A 16119-nucleotide genomic window follows, 5' to 3' on the forward strand; every position below is an offset into this window, starting at 1 on the left:
TTGACAAAGAACAGGAATTTTGAGTTTGTACTGGGGTTAGGTTAGCCAGGTTCAAGGCTCCAGCAACACTTAGAGAAATTGTTTTTAAGAGAGGAACTTGGTAATAAAGGCCTTATACAAAAAGAAGTGACACATCATAAACACGTCTGCAGTGTTCTCTACTAGTGAAAATGGCCTTGTGTTGACCCATCTAAACTTACTGCCTAGGTGTTCTTGGGATCCAGGGCACCCATTTGTGAGACAGCTGCCCTGAACTAGGGGAAGTAGAGCAAAACTCACTGCCTATCGCGATGGCTGCCCTGATGTCGGCTTCATTAGTCCCTGAGCTCCTGCCAGCGAAGTTAGCAAGAGCTAGTGCAGACCTGAAGTCAAAGTTGAATAGAAGGAGCTTCCACAGCAGCTCACATGCAGCCTTCCTACTCTTTCTCTCCGCTGGTCACCTAGTCTGTGTGTGTGTGTGTGTGTGTGTGTGTGTGTGTGTGTGTGATTCTGAAATAGTACATGAAGGATGGGAAATTACATGTCTTTGCGGGAAAATGCAGTGTTTCGGTTTCTCACCGTTTTAGTCAGCTGCTCTTACATTTTTCCAGACTGTAAATGTATTTTGAGGCTATTAAAATCTATTCACAGTGATTAAAAAAAAAAAAAAGGTAGGAACTCAATGGCTCTTTCCCAATTGCCCTTTTGTCCAGTAACAAATACCCAAACACTTTAATTTTCCATTTTATTCCCCTTAGTGGTGGCAAAACTATCCTACTCGTCCTTATGGAAGAAAAATATCTCTGCCTTTTAATTTCTGTGCTGGTAGCATAGCAGGACAAAATGCTCCCTGGGCTAGCCTGTCTGTCCAGGAGCATGGATTTTGACAGCTGCTTTTAAGAGTTTGGCTCCCTGGTGAGGGTGCTAGTCTCTCGGGTGTGGGAGAAGGGAGAGGTAGAGAGGACGGGAATCCCGTTTAGATCACAGGCACAAAAGAACCAGGAAGTAAGAAGAAATTATTACAGTCTGTTCCTAGCTCAGGATGTTAAAGGCAGAAGCCTGGGCCGGTTGGTTATTCATTGACCAAAAAAAAAAGAGCAGTGGGAGTCAGGACTGGTCAAACCACAGAGACAGACCTGATGCGGGAGAGAGCTGCTGGCAAAGGTAAGACGTGGAGATCTTACCTGGAGTTCACCTCTTTCGCTTGGTAACTTTTCCTTGGGACAAGAGGCAAGAGGACTCTTCTGTTCTCAGACGTTTGTCTAAATAAAGCCCTCTCAACCCAGCTCCCACCCGGTTTTGCTCTGGGGCAGCAGCTACGGCCACAGAAAGCAAGCCGGTGAGTCTCTCCAAGCAGGTCCGCGGGACTGCTGGGAACCAGGGCTTGGTACACGCTCCCCAAACCTGGAGGACTGGTGCTGATTTCAAAGTTTCCAGGTGGAGGAAGAGAAAGTGGATCTGCAGAGAGTAAGGGGAGAGGGAGAAGCCCCTCTCCCCCACTGCCCACGGGGGCGCCATGGGTAACATCTGCCTGAGGCTCCGGACGTACCTGGAGCCCTGTCTTCCCTGTTTGTCTCAGGAGGCAGACAAGTCGGTGGTGATTCAGAACCCATGGACTGTCTACCCCCCCGATCCTCCCCGGCCGCCGAGTCCGGAACCCGAGAGAAGCCAGGGCCAGTACTTTGTGGCTCTGTTTGATTACCAGGCTCGGACCCCAGAGGACCTGAGCTTCCACGCGGGCGACAAGCTCCAAGTCTTGGACACGTCCCACGAGGGTTGGTGGTTCGCCAGGCACTTGGAAAAAAGGGCAGACGGCTCCGGCCAGCCGCTGCAGGGCTATATTCCTTCTAACTATGTGGCTGAGGACAGGAGCCTCCAGGCAGAGCCGTGAGTAGTACACACATTTTATTTCTCAGCTCTCTGAGGGCGGGTAATGAGGTTTCCTTCTTACCTACCTGCAAACCCACTAATTTTCAAAGAGCTGCCAGGAAAGTATAAGGAAGTACTGGCAAGATTCTTCTAATTGAAACACACCTCCCCTGCTAGGTGAGAGTGAAACTGGAAGGTAACTGTTGAAATGACTTCTATTAACAGTTTGTATACCCACAGGCCCTGGGTGCGTTTTCATCAACATAAACGAATGGTGCATTTAATGCTCTGTCTTTTCTTTGGCTGTAAAATAAGTCATGCCTCACTTTAACACAGAACTGCATTTCATTTGCAGGTATATCATAGATCTTCCTTAAACTACACTTGCAAATCTAAAGTCCAGCTCTCTCTTGTTTTAAACTTTTGGAAGCATCAACTCCTGTTCTGATAGGCACACACAGGGGTAACTAATGTAGAAGGTCACATTTAGAAGATGCTACATTTTCCCAGTGAAATCATGACCGGATATTTTTCTTTGAGTCCCAGATATGGAGTTATGCTACCCAAATTATGATATCTTTTGGGTTTTATTATGATTAGAAACTAGCCAGCTACAGATGTTTAGGAAACTTTAACAAGAAAAATAATGACATTATTTCTCCAGAGAAGGAGATTAAGACTTTACCCTGATATTTGAATAAATCCTATGAGTTATAGTGGAACCAAGGAAACGTTAGGAAATGTCTTATTTTACACCTAGATAGAAATGAACTGAAATCTAGAATTTTGACAAATGGAATTGATCAGTTCTCAAATGAGAAAATCACCTGTATGAACATTTATTTCTGTGATAATCTATACGAAATATCCTTACTTATTCATTGAATGCTTAGTTATGTGCATTTATGATATGATTTTCACTACTACATGATTTCCATGTAAGGTATGGTATTATGTATGTTTTATATTCAGTGTAACATATACTATTAAATTAATGCTGTAATATTAATACTAGTGCATTGAATTCATAATCTACTAGTCTTGGATATTTTCAATTCATTTAACTGCTTAGGACCTCCGTTTCCTCATCTGTAAGGTCTCTGGGGTCTCCTAGCCCTCTCCTAGCCCTCTAGATTCCTTGATTATCTGGGAACATGACTTCTTATGTTTCAAGTGTAGTGGTTCAGCTACATTCATACCTGACAGAACAGCAAATGCTGAAGAGAGCAAGTAAATTGAAACAAGACAAGCAATTCAAAAGAGATAATGTTTTGGGTAACAGGATCAAGCACAACACCCTCACTTATTTGGATTCTTTTTGCCTATCAAAGACAAAATAAGACAACTAAAGTATTGTGGATATTTTTTCATTCTCAGGGGCTGTCTGTAGCCAAGAATACTCTTTTCCCTCTGTATATAACTCCTGACCTTTCCTCTTGGAATTTGTTCTCAGCAGTGTTCCCCTGTGTCACTACCATCTGGTGTCTCTGTGGTGGGCTTTTCTTGGGATCTTCGCATCCACTGGGATAAAAACTTGTTGCCCAGGTGCTGCTGTTATGCCTCCTGGTCAGCTTGAGCAACTTGTTTCCTTTTAAGTGTACACCATGGCTTTCACCTGTGAACCCAGGTTGCTAATGAGGGTTCTTGCCACCAAACGGCAAAATTGCTTCAATACTTTTAGTGCAGGTGGCTGTAGCCTCTAGAATTTCACCCCATTTCAAGTAGAAGCAATTTTAACTTAGTCTTCTAAGTGAGGGTGTCCAAGTGACCCACAGTGCCTTAATGCCCAGGGAATTATTAAAAAAAAAACTTCTTTTAATAACTTTCTTATATGAGTTTTCAAACTTGTACTTCATTTTTTTCCTTATGAATACTATGAAAGTTAACGTTTATTTTACGAGCTCAGTATACAGTATTAAGTAAAGATTATTGTTTATCTTCACATGTGTGAGATGAGAGGCAATGGGAAACCAATGAAAGTTGAGTCATCTAGTTCCTTATTAGACTAGTTTAGTGAATGCATTTTTGTGTTCATCTGTTAATGTCTTTATTCTTGACTTGCATTAATAAGAAGACTGTGCAAACACTTTTGGAGTTATTAGTGGCAGGGCAAATCAGGTAAGTTTCAGTGTTTGGTTTGTTTCTTTGTTTCTTTTAACACTAGGAAGTAAAGATGTTAAAAAAAAGAACTAGACTATTATTAAAAGATAAAGCAATTTTATAATTGACTATTAAATTCCACCTAGAAATTCTTTACCTTTTCTGAATATTTTACATTAAGTGATATAACAAACCCATTCTTTTTTTTTTTTTTTTTTGCGGTACGCGGGCTTCTCACTGTTGTGGCCTCTCCCGTTGCGGCGCACAGGCTCCGGACGCGCAGGCTCAGCGGCCATGGCTCACGGGCGCAGCCGCTCCGCGGCATGTGGGATCCTCCCAGACTGGGGCACGAACCCGTGTCCCCTGCATCGGCAGGCGGACTCTCAACCACTTGCGCCACCAGGGAAGCCCCAAACCCATTCTTAATGATTTATTTTGTTTCTAGGAAGAATCATTGTTTTATCTTATCTTCAATTTGAATTCCTAGATCCCTTCATAGGGAGTGTTTTCCTTCCACATCTTCAACATGGAATCCCTCAAAAATCTTGCTCTTAGGCTCTGATTACTCAGTACTCTCTGTATACTTTTAAAATTCATAGTGTTTTTAGAGATGTAGTTAAAGTTTACCCAAAAAATAATGGTATGGAAATTACATACGAATCATGGAGCCAAGAGCAATGGCTTTAAATTGCATTGTTTTTATTATTAAAAAAATTCAAGTAATGCAATATGTTGATGAAAAGCAAAATGATCAGCAACTGTATAATTTACACAAAGCGTCATTCATTTACAAAGAGTTTAAAAGTTGTCTGCCTAATTGTTTAAGTGTGCTTTATGCTAAATTGCTCTAGGCTCAGAATCACTTTGTGGAAAAATTTTCCTACTCCTCTTACTGCCTTGTAAAGGTAGATTATTTCCAATTCCTCTCCTATTCACCATTTTATGGGCTGCCTTGAAAAAGATCTCAAGAATAAATATTTGTTTAGGGAATATTTTCCTAATCATGGTCCTCTTTAATGTGTCAGACTAGAGTGCTGTCAAGATTTTATCTAATTTAAAGTCATTGCCATTGTCTGGATTGAAGAGAGTTGCATGGAGAAATAAAGTAGTATATGCTCACAAAAAGAATTCTCTTATACCACCATCTAAAAATACAATTGCAACTTTACTATTTGGTGATTTGAATACTGTTGAATTTAATAATTATCTAATACAAGTTGTACACAGTGTTCCTAGTCATCTTCAGTCTAGATGTCAGTGGATTTCTTTCTCTGCTGGGATATAAAGCCTGCTTTTGAATCTTAAAGATAGAGGAACAAGGTGGTTTAAAAATTAAAATTATTAATAATAAATAAATAAAGAAAAAGGCATCAGAATATTCACAAACCAGTCTGACATATCTACTTGAGTAGATATGAGTAGTTTAAATCACTAGAAAATAGTAGTTTAAATCACTAGAAAATCACCTATCAGCAAGCAGTCCCATAAATATTCTTTTTTTTTTTAAGATTTTTTTTGATGTGGACCATTTTTAAAGTCTTTATTGATTTGTTACAATATTGCTTCTGTTTTATGTTTTGGTTTTTTGGCTGCGAGGCATGTGGGATCTTAGCTCCCCGACCAGGAATCAAACCCGCACCCCCTGCATTGGAAGGCGAAGTCTTAACCACTGGACCCGGGAAGTCCCTCCTATAAATATTCTTAATCCAGATCATTTATTTCTTTTTCTTTGTGCTAGGTTTCAGGGAAGACTAAATGCATATATGTAGAAATTGAAAACAATACATTTTTAGTTTCTTTCCTCTAAGACAAAATATACTTAGATCTATAGTTTAAGAAACTAAAAAAGACGTTTATGTATATAAGTTAAATGCATTAAAAAAATACATATGGCTGTTTATCAAATTAAATGTTTTGGATAATCCCAAGATAAGAATTTTAAGACAAATAATTTAAATCAACGAAAGCATATTTATATGCCGAGATTGATTAGAAAACTCTATTATTAAATGACTGCATTATAGAATTACAGATGAATTATGAATTCATCTATAGAATTATGATGTAGTCTTCTTTCTTTATCCTTTGATATAAAATAACAATATGACAAATAGATTGCTAAAATAATTTGTAAAAAATTACATTTCAGGTATAATGTTATATGATTTTTTATATTAATATAACTGTATTACATTTATGTTTATATAACTGTTTATCTCAGTTATTTAATGCATTTTTATATACATTGTCACCATTTTTAAGAAAAATGATAATTAACTGCTAAATTATATGCATTTTATAAGAACTGGCAAAATCACAGAAGTGAGGGAAAGAGGAACAACTGAACTTCATTAAAGTCACAGTTAAAGTATAAGTGTAATTAATAACAGTTTAAAATAGTTGGTTAATAGAAGTAAAACTTGATCACATGCATTTCAAAATACCTTTGAGAAGCAATGAAGTGCCATAGTATGGAGTCATTAAAATAAGTCAGGAGTCATTCTTAATCTTTTCTAGGAAAATTGATAATACTCTGGAAGTTTCAACTGCAATATGCCCTTCAGAACCACACTCTCTTAATAAAAGCATTGATTATATTTTTCTTTTCAGGTTTTTAACAAATTACTAGTAGTGGAAAAAATTTTATGTGAGTGAAATAAACTCACATAAACTACTTTGCTTCAGTCCTAAAGATTAGAACCTAAATTCCAACTTGATTGAATTCATTCTTTGAAAAAAAAAAGAAAGATTCTATTGGTTTGTTTTTTCAAATTGGTTTGTTTTTGTTCAAGTGAATTTATTGAAATGTTTTGTTTGTCTCTGTAGATATATCCTAGTGTTACTTTTTCAAGCATTTCACCAAACTGACATCTAAGTAGACACAACCTTCTATATAGTAAAGTAGGACTGTTGTTAAGCAACTAGTATGTCCTGTGTACTAGGTCTTGAGGGTCCCCAAAGAAAAACAAACAAGACTTTGCCTCAGTTAACTGTCTGGTTTTCAGCTCAGAAAACTCTCTTTGTATTTTCCAACTGCCAATACCACAGTGAGAATCTATATGGTAAATAAAAATCAGATAAATTTTTGGGTTTTTCTGGTGGATATTTTAACTAGGTCCAAGCGTTAGTGGTACAGAGGTATAATGCTGGTCGCCCTTTTTGATCTGCCCTGTGGTGTGCTTAAAAACATAGGCTATGGGCCCCAAAGATCTGAATTTGAATCTGGCTCTGTCATAACTTAGCTGTGTGACCTTGAGCAATTTATATTAAATAGGAACAAAAATGACCCCTATCTCATAGGATCGATATGTGACATAAATGTGGTTATTTGTGCAGAAAGCATGTACCACAGAGAACCTGACCATAGTAAGGGTTTGAGAAATGTTATCTGTTATTTAGCTGGGCAGTTCTTCCTTCACCTCTGCCTAAATATATAATATTTTGCACACCTCCACTCCAGCCTCAGCTCACAATATTTTCTCCCTATAACAGCACTCACATGCAGAGTGTCTTTACATCTTTCTTCCATACTGTCCTTCACCTGCGGTCTTGGGCTTCTTATAAGAGTGGGCTCTTCTCCTGCTTGCCAACTCTCCCGCCTCTTCTTTTTCTGACCAACTCTCATTCATCCTTCAGGTCTTAGTGTTTATTCCTCTTTCCCTGAAGCCTTTCCTGACATTCTAGACTACATTAGGTCTTCCTGCTCAGAGCCTTTAGCATCATTTGTCATTATTCTCATTTATTTTCTGTAAGACTTGTAAGCTCTGGATGGGGAGGGGCGAAGAGGCGCTATTGCCTTGGGCTCTGGAGCTTAGTGTGGTGCCTGTGCCTAATAAACACTCATAAATGTTGGTTGAGTAAATGAATAATTAAATGATGATCGCTTATCTACCAATCTCAGGTCTTTTAAAAAGCAGCTGTCAGAGCCACCTCATTTCTTCAACTTTTCCTCTCTGAGTTGCTTTTTTACTTACCAGGAAAATCTACTGAGTTTCCTTGTTAAAGGCATTAGGCCATTTTGCATTCTTTTCTCAGTGAGTTGTTCATGCCTCAATTTCTGGTTGGACTCATAGTCATAATAGTATAATTTACAGGCTCCTAGAAATTAGTGGCTTTACTCTGTCCCTAGGGGAGAAATACTAAGGGTGTCACAGACTGATTTGTGTATTCTTTGAAGTGTAGAATGAATATCAAGCCAGGAACTGATTGTGAATCTCACTGAAGTGATATCTAAAAATGACATATATACACGGTAAACTATACTGTGGTTAAGTTAAAGTAAAGGAATCACTGGCCTGAGCTTTTCGTGGACAGAAAACCAAAACCCAGTTTGCAAAATTAATGTTGTGGGGCCAGAGTTGTAATTTCAGTTTTTATGGTGAACAGACATAATTTCAAACTATTATGTATATGAAATATTTTTCAGTTTGTGCATGCTGAAAGTTTGACTCTTTTACTGAATATTAGTAGATTTTCACTGTTACATTCTAAAACATTACCAAACAGAATAGTTACATGTTCTTTTCACTAGTTTTCTTACTGATCAGCTGCTAATTTCTCTGCAGCATTCTCTGACTCCCATTTTTAATGGGAGTTCTTAGCACTGGAAAGATTGGGCCAGTTTTTCTGGGGAAGGTAGTTATGCAGATTAATAGCAGCTTGAATAACATTTCAGACCTCCTGATGGCTATTTTCTTGGGACTGCAACTTTAGCAGTTAGTTTATGTGAATGTTTCTTTGAAGATTAACAGAAGAATTTTGCTAAAATGCATAGATGCAAACATAGAACATGTGATCTGTATTACCCAACTTCTTGCTTGTTTGGCTAATTCCAGGTACTGCACTTAGACTACCGCTTCTGTAATATCATTTTTTTCTACAAAGTTTTTCAGTTAGATTTTTTTTCCTATTTAAAAATTGAATTGATTTTAGTGTTAGCTTCTTTAATTGTTTTATTCATGCTTTCTTTTTTATTGATAGGACATCTTTTATACTGCCTTTAAATCCAGACTAAATTTCTCAATTAGAGGTTTTTTCCCATTAATTTTGTGCCTTCTTAAGGGTAAAATGAGAATGCAATTCAAGAAATAGTATTACTGAGAACTTCTGAACTTTTTATTAGGTTGCTAATTTGAAAGGCATTTAGAATCTTATTTCAAAATAAATATTGCCACGAACACAAATGTTTCATAGCACATTGGCAGCATGATTTGGATGATTCAGAAGAATCCTATATAGTTCCAATGAAAGGCCAGTAATTCAATAGATTTAAGTCACTCTAATGCTGTTCCAATATCACATATACTTTTAGCCGTTTCTGAAAATCAGTTGTGACATACCAAGATTCCCATTACAGGAAGGACATTATTGCAATCCCCAGAATTGTGCTGCTTGCAAAGTCACTGCCAGGAAGTCATCTTGGAAGGGTGCCTGTGTCATTTCTGTGAAGTAGGACTCAGGACACTTTCTCTAAAATCTTTTCAGCATTTGTAGTCATTGAAGAAGATACAGTCTATGGGATCCATTCCATAAACTTTTTGTGTATATTTGCTATGTTAAAGGCACTGTTTTTGAGCAATAGGAGACCTCAAATGAATAAGACAATTCTTTTCCTCCAGAGAATTTTGTAATTTCTGGAGGTAAGACTATTAAACCAAGAATGTATGTCAATGCCTATTAGACAAAGACCACCACAAACACACCTGTAGTAGTTTACTGTTCATTTCAGGGGAGGAGAACACACACCACGGACAACAGTGGAGCATCTCAGTAAGAGTGTGTTAGAAAGGACACATTACAGGATTTGGGGTTGTGACTCTGGGGAGAGTTTAAGGAAGCAAGACTTTGCTCTGGATTGATTGCTGTCAGGAAGTGAGGGTAACTGTATGATTGTGTATTTTAATTAATCTTACTGAGAAAGAAGGAAGACTAGATCAAGATTAAAGCTATAATTGGTAAAGAAACAGCAGTCACTTATACTAGTCAAGATAGGTGGATGCTTGGTTATTTTTGCTGTTGGACAATGTCCAGGCTTTTGTGAGTGTTCAGATATGATTAAGAGTGATCCGATCTTGATCGACCTTCAAGATGGCAGAGGAGTAAGACGTGGAGATCACCTTCCTCCCCACAAATACATCAAAAATACATCTACATGTGGAACAACTCCTACAGAACACTTACAGAACGCTGGCAGAAGACCTCAGACCTCCCAAAAGGCAAGAAACTCCCCCACGTACCTGGGTAGGGGAAAACAAAAAAAGGAAAAACAGAGACAAAGAATAGGGATGGGACCTGCACCAGTGGGAGGGAGCTGTGAAGGAGGAAAGGTTTCCACACACTAGAAGCCCCTTCACTGGCAGAGACGGGGGGGTGGGGGGGGGAGAAGCTTCGGAGTCACGGAGGAGAGCACAGCAACAGGGGTGCAGAGGGCAAAGCGGAGAGATTCCCGCACAGAGGATCGGTGCTGACCGGCACTCACCAGCCCGAGAGGCTTATCTGCTCACCCGCCGGGGCGGGCGGGGGCTGGGAGCTGAGGCTCGGGCTTCGGAGGTTGGATCCCAGGGAGAGGACTGGGGTTGGCTGCGTGAACACAGTCTGAAGGGGCTAGTGCACCACAGCTAGCTGGGAGGGAGTCCGGGGAAAAGGTCTGGAGCTGCCAAAGAGGCAAGAGACCATTGATTCAGGGTGTGCGAGGAGAGGAGATTAAGACCACCTAAACGAGCTTCAGAGAGCAGCGCAAGCCTCGGCTATCAGGGCAGACACCAGAGACGGGCATGAGACGCTAAGGCTGCTGCTGCAGCCACCAAGAAGCCTGTGTGCAAGCACAGGTCACTATCCACACCTCCTCTCCTGGGAGCCTGTGCAGCCTGCCACTGCCAGTGTCCTGAGATCCAGGGACAACTTCCCCAGGAGAACACACGGGGTGCCTCAGGCTGGTGCAATGTCACACTGGCCTCTGCCGCCGCAGGCTTGCCTCGCAGCCGTACCCCTCCCTCCCCCCGGCCTGAGTGAGCCAGAGTCCCCGAATCAGCTGCTCCTTTAACCCCGTCCTGTCTGAGCAAAGAACAGATGCCCTCAGGTGACGTACACGCAGAAGGGGTGCCAAATCCAAAGCTGAACCCCGGGAGATGTGCAAACAAAGAAGAGAAAGGGAAATTTCTCCCAGCAGCCTCAGGAGCAGCGGATTAAATCTCCACAATCAACTTGATGTACCCTGCATCTGTGGAATACCTGAATAGACAACGAATCATCCCAAAATTGAGGCGGTGGACTTTGGGAGCAACTGTAGACTTGGGGTTTGCTGTATGTGACTAACTAGTTTCTGATTTTTATGTTTACCTTAGTATAGTTTTTAGTGCTTCTTATCGTTGGTGGATTTGTTTATTGGTTTGGTTGCTCTCTTTTTTTTCCTTTAAAATTTTTTTTATTTTAACAATTAAAAATTTTTTTTATTTTAATAACTTTATTTTATTTATTTTATTATTTTTTCTTAGTTTCTTTTTTTTCTCCCTTTTCTTCTGAGCCATGTGGCTGACAGGGTCTTGGTGCTCTGGTTGGTTGTCAGGCTTGAGCCTCTGAGGTGGGAAAGCTGAGTTCAGGACATTGGTCCACCAGAGACCTCCTGGCCCCACGTAATATCAGTTGGCGAGAGCTCTCCCAGAGATCTCTGTCTCAGTGCTAAGACCCAGCTCCACTCAACGACCGGCAAGCTCCGGTGCTGGACGCCCCATGCCAAACAGCTAGCAAGATAGGAGCACAACACAACCCATTAGCAGAGAGGCTGCCTAAAATCATACTAAGTTCACAAACACCCCAAAACACACCACCGGATGCAGCCCTGCCCACAAGAAAGACAAGATCCAGCCCCACCCACCAGAACACAGGCACCAGTCCCCTCCACCAGGAAACCTACATAAGCCACTGAACCAACCTTACCCACTGGCAGCAGACACCAAAAACAATGGGAACTACGAACCTGCCTGTGAAAAGGAGACCCCAAACACAGTAAGTTAAGCAAAATGAGAAGACAGAGAAATACACAGCATATGAAGGAGCAAAGTAAAAACCCACAGACCAAACAAATGAAGAGGAAATAGGCAGTCTACCTGAAAAAGAATTCAGAGTAATGATAGTAAAGATGATCCAAAATTTAGGAAAAAGAATGGAGAAAATACAAGAAATGTTTAATAAGGACCTAGAAGAACTAAAGAACAAATAAACAATGATGAACAACATAATAAATGAAATTAAAAATTCTCTAGAAGGAATCAATAAAAGAATAACTGAGGCAGAAGAACAGATAACTGACCTGGAAGATAAGATAGTGGAAATAACTACTGCAGAGCAGACTAAAGAAAAAAGAATGAAAACAATTGAGGACAGTCTCAGAGACCATTGGGATAACATTAAACACACCAACATTCTAATTATAGGGGTCCCAGAAGAAGAAGAGATAAAGAAAGTGACTGAGAAAATATTTGAGGAGATTATAGTGGTAAACTTCCCTAATATGGGAAAGAAAATAGTCAATCAAGTCCAGGAAGCACAGAGAGTCCCATACAGGATAAATCCAAGGAGAGACACGCCAAGACACATATTAATCAAACTATCAAAAGTTAAATACAAAGAAAAAATATTAAAAGCAGCAAGGAAAAAGCAACAAATAACATACAAGGGAATCCCTATAAGGTTAACAGCTGATCTTTCAGGAGAAACTCAGCAAGCCAGAAGGGAGTGGCAGGACATGTTTAAAGTGATGAAAGGGAAAAACCTGCAACCAACATTACTCTACCCAGCAAGGATCTCATTCAGATTCAACAGAGAAATTAAAACCTTTACAGACAAGCAAAAGCTAAGAGAATTCAGTACCACCAAACCAGGTTTACAACAAATGCTAAAGGAACTTCTCTAGGCAGGAAACACAAGAGAAGGAAAAGACCTAAAAACAAACCCAAAACAATTAAGAAAATGGTAATAAAAATATACATATCGATAACTACCTTCAATGTAAATGGATTAAATGATCGAACCAAAAGACATAGACTGGGTAAATGGATACAAAAACAAGACCCATACATATGCTGTCTACAAGAGACCCAGTTCAGACCTAGGGACGCATACAGACTGAAAGTGAGGGGATGGAAAAAGATATCGCATACAAATGGAAATTAAAAGAAAGCTGGAGTAGCAAATCTCATATCAGACAAAATCAACTTTAAAATAAAGACTATTACAAGAGACAAAAAGAGACACAGCATAATGATCAAGGGATCAATCCAAGAAGAAGATACAACAATTGTAAATACTTATGCACCCAACCTAGGAGTACCTGAATACATAAGGCAAATGATAACAGCCATAAAAGGGAAATCAACAATAACTTAATAATAGTAGGGGACTTTAACACCCCACTTTCACCAATGGACAGATCATCTAAACTGAAAATAAATAAGGAAACACAAGCTTTAAATGACACATTAAACTAGATGGACTTAATTGATATTTATAGGACATTCCATCCAAAAACAACAGAATACACATTCTTCCTAAGTGACCATGGAACATTCTCCAGAATAGATCATATCTTGCGTCACAAATCAAGCCTTGGCAAATTTAAGAAAATTAAAATTGTATCAAGGATTTTTTCGACCACAGTGCTATGAGACCAGATATCAATTACAGGAAAAAAACTGTAAAAAATACAAACACATGGGGGCTAAACAATATGCTACTAAATAACCAAGAGATCACTGAAGAAATCAAACAGGAAATCAAAAAATACCTAGAAACAAATGACATTGAAAACACAGCAACCCAAAACCTATGGGATACAGCAAAAGCAGTTCTAAGAGGGAAGTTTATAGCAATACAATCCTACCTCAAGAAACAAGAAAAAATCTGAAATAAACAACCTAACCTCACACCTAAAGCATTTAGAGAAAGAAGACCAAAAAAAAAAAAAATTTGGAAGTTACCAGAAGGAAAGAAATCATAAAGATCAGATCAGAAATAAATGAAAAAGAAATGAAGGAAATGATAGCAAAGATCAATAAAACTAAAAGCTGGTTCTCTGAGAAGATAAACAAAATTAATAAACCATTAGCCAGACTCATCAAGAAAAAAAGGGAGAAGACTCAAATCAATAGAATTAGAAATGAAAAAGGAGAAGTAACAACTGACACTGCAGAAATACAAAGGATCATGAGAGATAACTACAAGCAAATATATGCCAATAAGATGGACAACCTGGAAGAAATGGACAAATTCTTAGAAAAGCACACTTCTGAGACTGAACCAGGAAGAAATGGAAAATATAAACAGACCAATCACAAGCACTGAAATTGAAACTGTGATTAAAAATCTTCCAACAAACAAAAGCCCAGGACCAGATGGCTTCACAGGCTAATTCTATCAAACATTGAAAGAAGAGCTAACACCTATCCTTCTCAAACTCTTCCAAAATGTTGCAGAGGGAGGAACACACCCAAACTCATTCTATGAGGCCACCATCACCCTGATAACGAAACCAGACAAAGGTGTCACAAAAAAAAAAGAAAACTACAGGCCAATATCACTGATGAACATACATGCAAAAATCCTCAACAAAATACTAGCAAACAGAATCCAACAGCACATTAAAAGGATCATACACCATGATCAAGTGGGCTTTATCCCAGGAATGCAAGGATTCTTCTATATACGCAAATCAATCAATGTGATACACCATACTAACAAATTGAAGGATAAAAACCATATGATAATCTCAATAGATGCAGAAAAAGCTTTCGACAAAATTCAACACACATTTGTAAGAAAAAAACCTCCTGAAAGTAGGCATAGAGGGAACTTTCCTCAACATAATAAAGGCCATATATGACAAACCTATAGCCAACATCATTCTCAATGGTGAAAAACTGAAACCATTTCCACTAAGATCAGGAACAAGACAAGGTTGCCCACTCTCACTGCTATTATTCAACATAGTTTTGGAAGTTTTAGCCACAGCAATCAGAGAAGAAAAAGAAATAAAAGGAATCCAAATCAGAAAAGAAGAAGTAAAACTGTCTCTGTTTGCAGATGACATTATACTATACATAGGGAATCCTAAAGATGCTACCAGAAAACTACTAGAGCTAATCAATGAATTTGGTAAAGTATCAGGATAAAAAATTAATGCACAGAAATCTCTTCCATTCCTATATACTAACAATGAAAAATCTGAAAGAGAAATTAAGGAAACACTCCCGTTTACCATTGCAACAAAAAGAATAAAATACCTAGGAATAAACCTACCCAAGGAAACAAAAGACCTGTATGCAGAAAACTATAAGACACAGATGAAAGCAATTAAAGATGATACCAACAGATGGAGAGATATACCATGTTCTTGGATTGGAAGAATCAATATTGTGAAAATGACTATACTACCCAAAGCATCTACAGGTTCAATGCAATCCCTATCAAACTACCAATGACATTTTTCACAGAATAGAACAAAAAATTTCACAATTTCTATGGAAACACAAAAGACCTCGAATAGCCAAAGCAATCTTGAGAAAGAAAAATGGAGCTGGTGGAATCAGGCTCCCTGACCTCAGACTATACTATAAAGCTACAGTAATCAAGACAGTATGGTACTGGCACAAAAACAGAAATATAGGTTAAAGGAACAGGATAGACAGCCCAGAGATAAACCCACACACATATGGTCATCTTATCTTTGATAAAGGAGGCAAGGATATACAATGGAGAAAAGACAGTCTCTTCAGTAAGTGGTGCAGGGAAAACTGGACAGCTACATGTAAAAGAACGAAATTAGAACACTGCCTAACACCATACACAGAAATAAACTCAAAATAGATTAAAGACCTAAATGTAAGGCAAGACGCTATAAAACTCTTAGAGGAAAACATAGGCACAAAACTCTTGACATAAATCACAGCAAGATCCTTTTTGACCCACCTCCTAGAGAAATGGAAATAAAAACAAAAATAAACAAATGGGACCTAAGGAAACTTAAAAGCTTTTGCACAACAAAGGAAAACATAAAGAAGATGAAAAGAGAACCCTCAGAATGGGAGAAAATATTTGCAAATGAAGCAACTGACAAAGGATTAACCTCCAAAATTTACAAGCAGCTCTTGCAAGTCAATATCAAAATAAACAACCCAA

The 16119-nt window shown here is 38.8% G+C and overlaps 1 protein-coding gene across 1 annotated transcript in view; it reads left to right on the forward strand.

Annotated features, from left to right (window-relative positions):
• Positions 1-1100: 1100 nt before the first annotated feature.
• Positions 1101-16119, forward strand: part of FRK (fyn related Src family tyrosine kinase) — a 94546-nt gene continuing 79527 nt past the window's right edge. The window contains exon 1 of the mRNA XM_082633751.1: positions 1101-1866. Within this exon, the coding sequence (XP_082489877.1) occupies positions 1496-1866 (371 nt within the window). The 5' untranslated portion in view covers positions 1101-1495. The remainder of the gene's footprint in view (positions 1867-16119) is intronic.

Source organism: Mesoplodon mirus (assembly GCF_964341445.2).
Source record: "Mesoplodon mirus genome assembly, chromosome: 10".
NCBI classification, from domain to species: Eukaryota; Metazoa; Chordata; class Mammalia; order Artiodactyla; family Ziphiidae; genus Mesoplodon; species Mesoplodon mirus.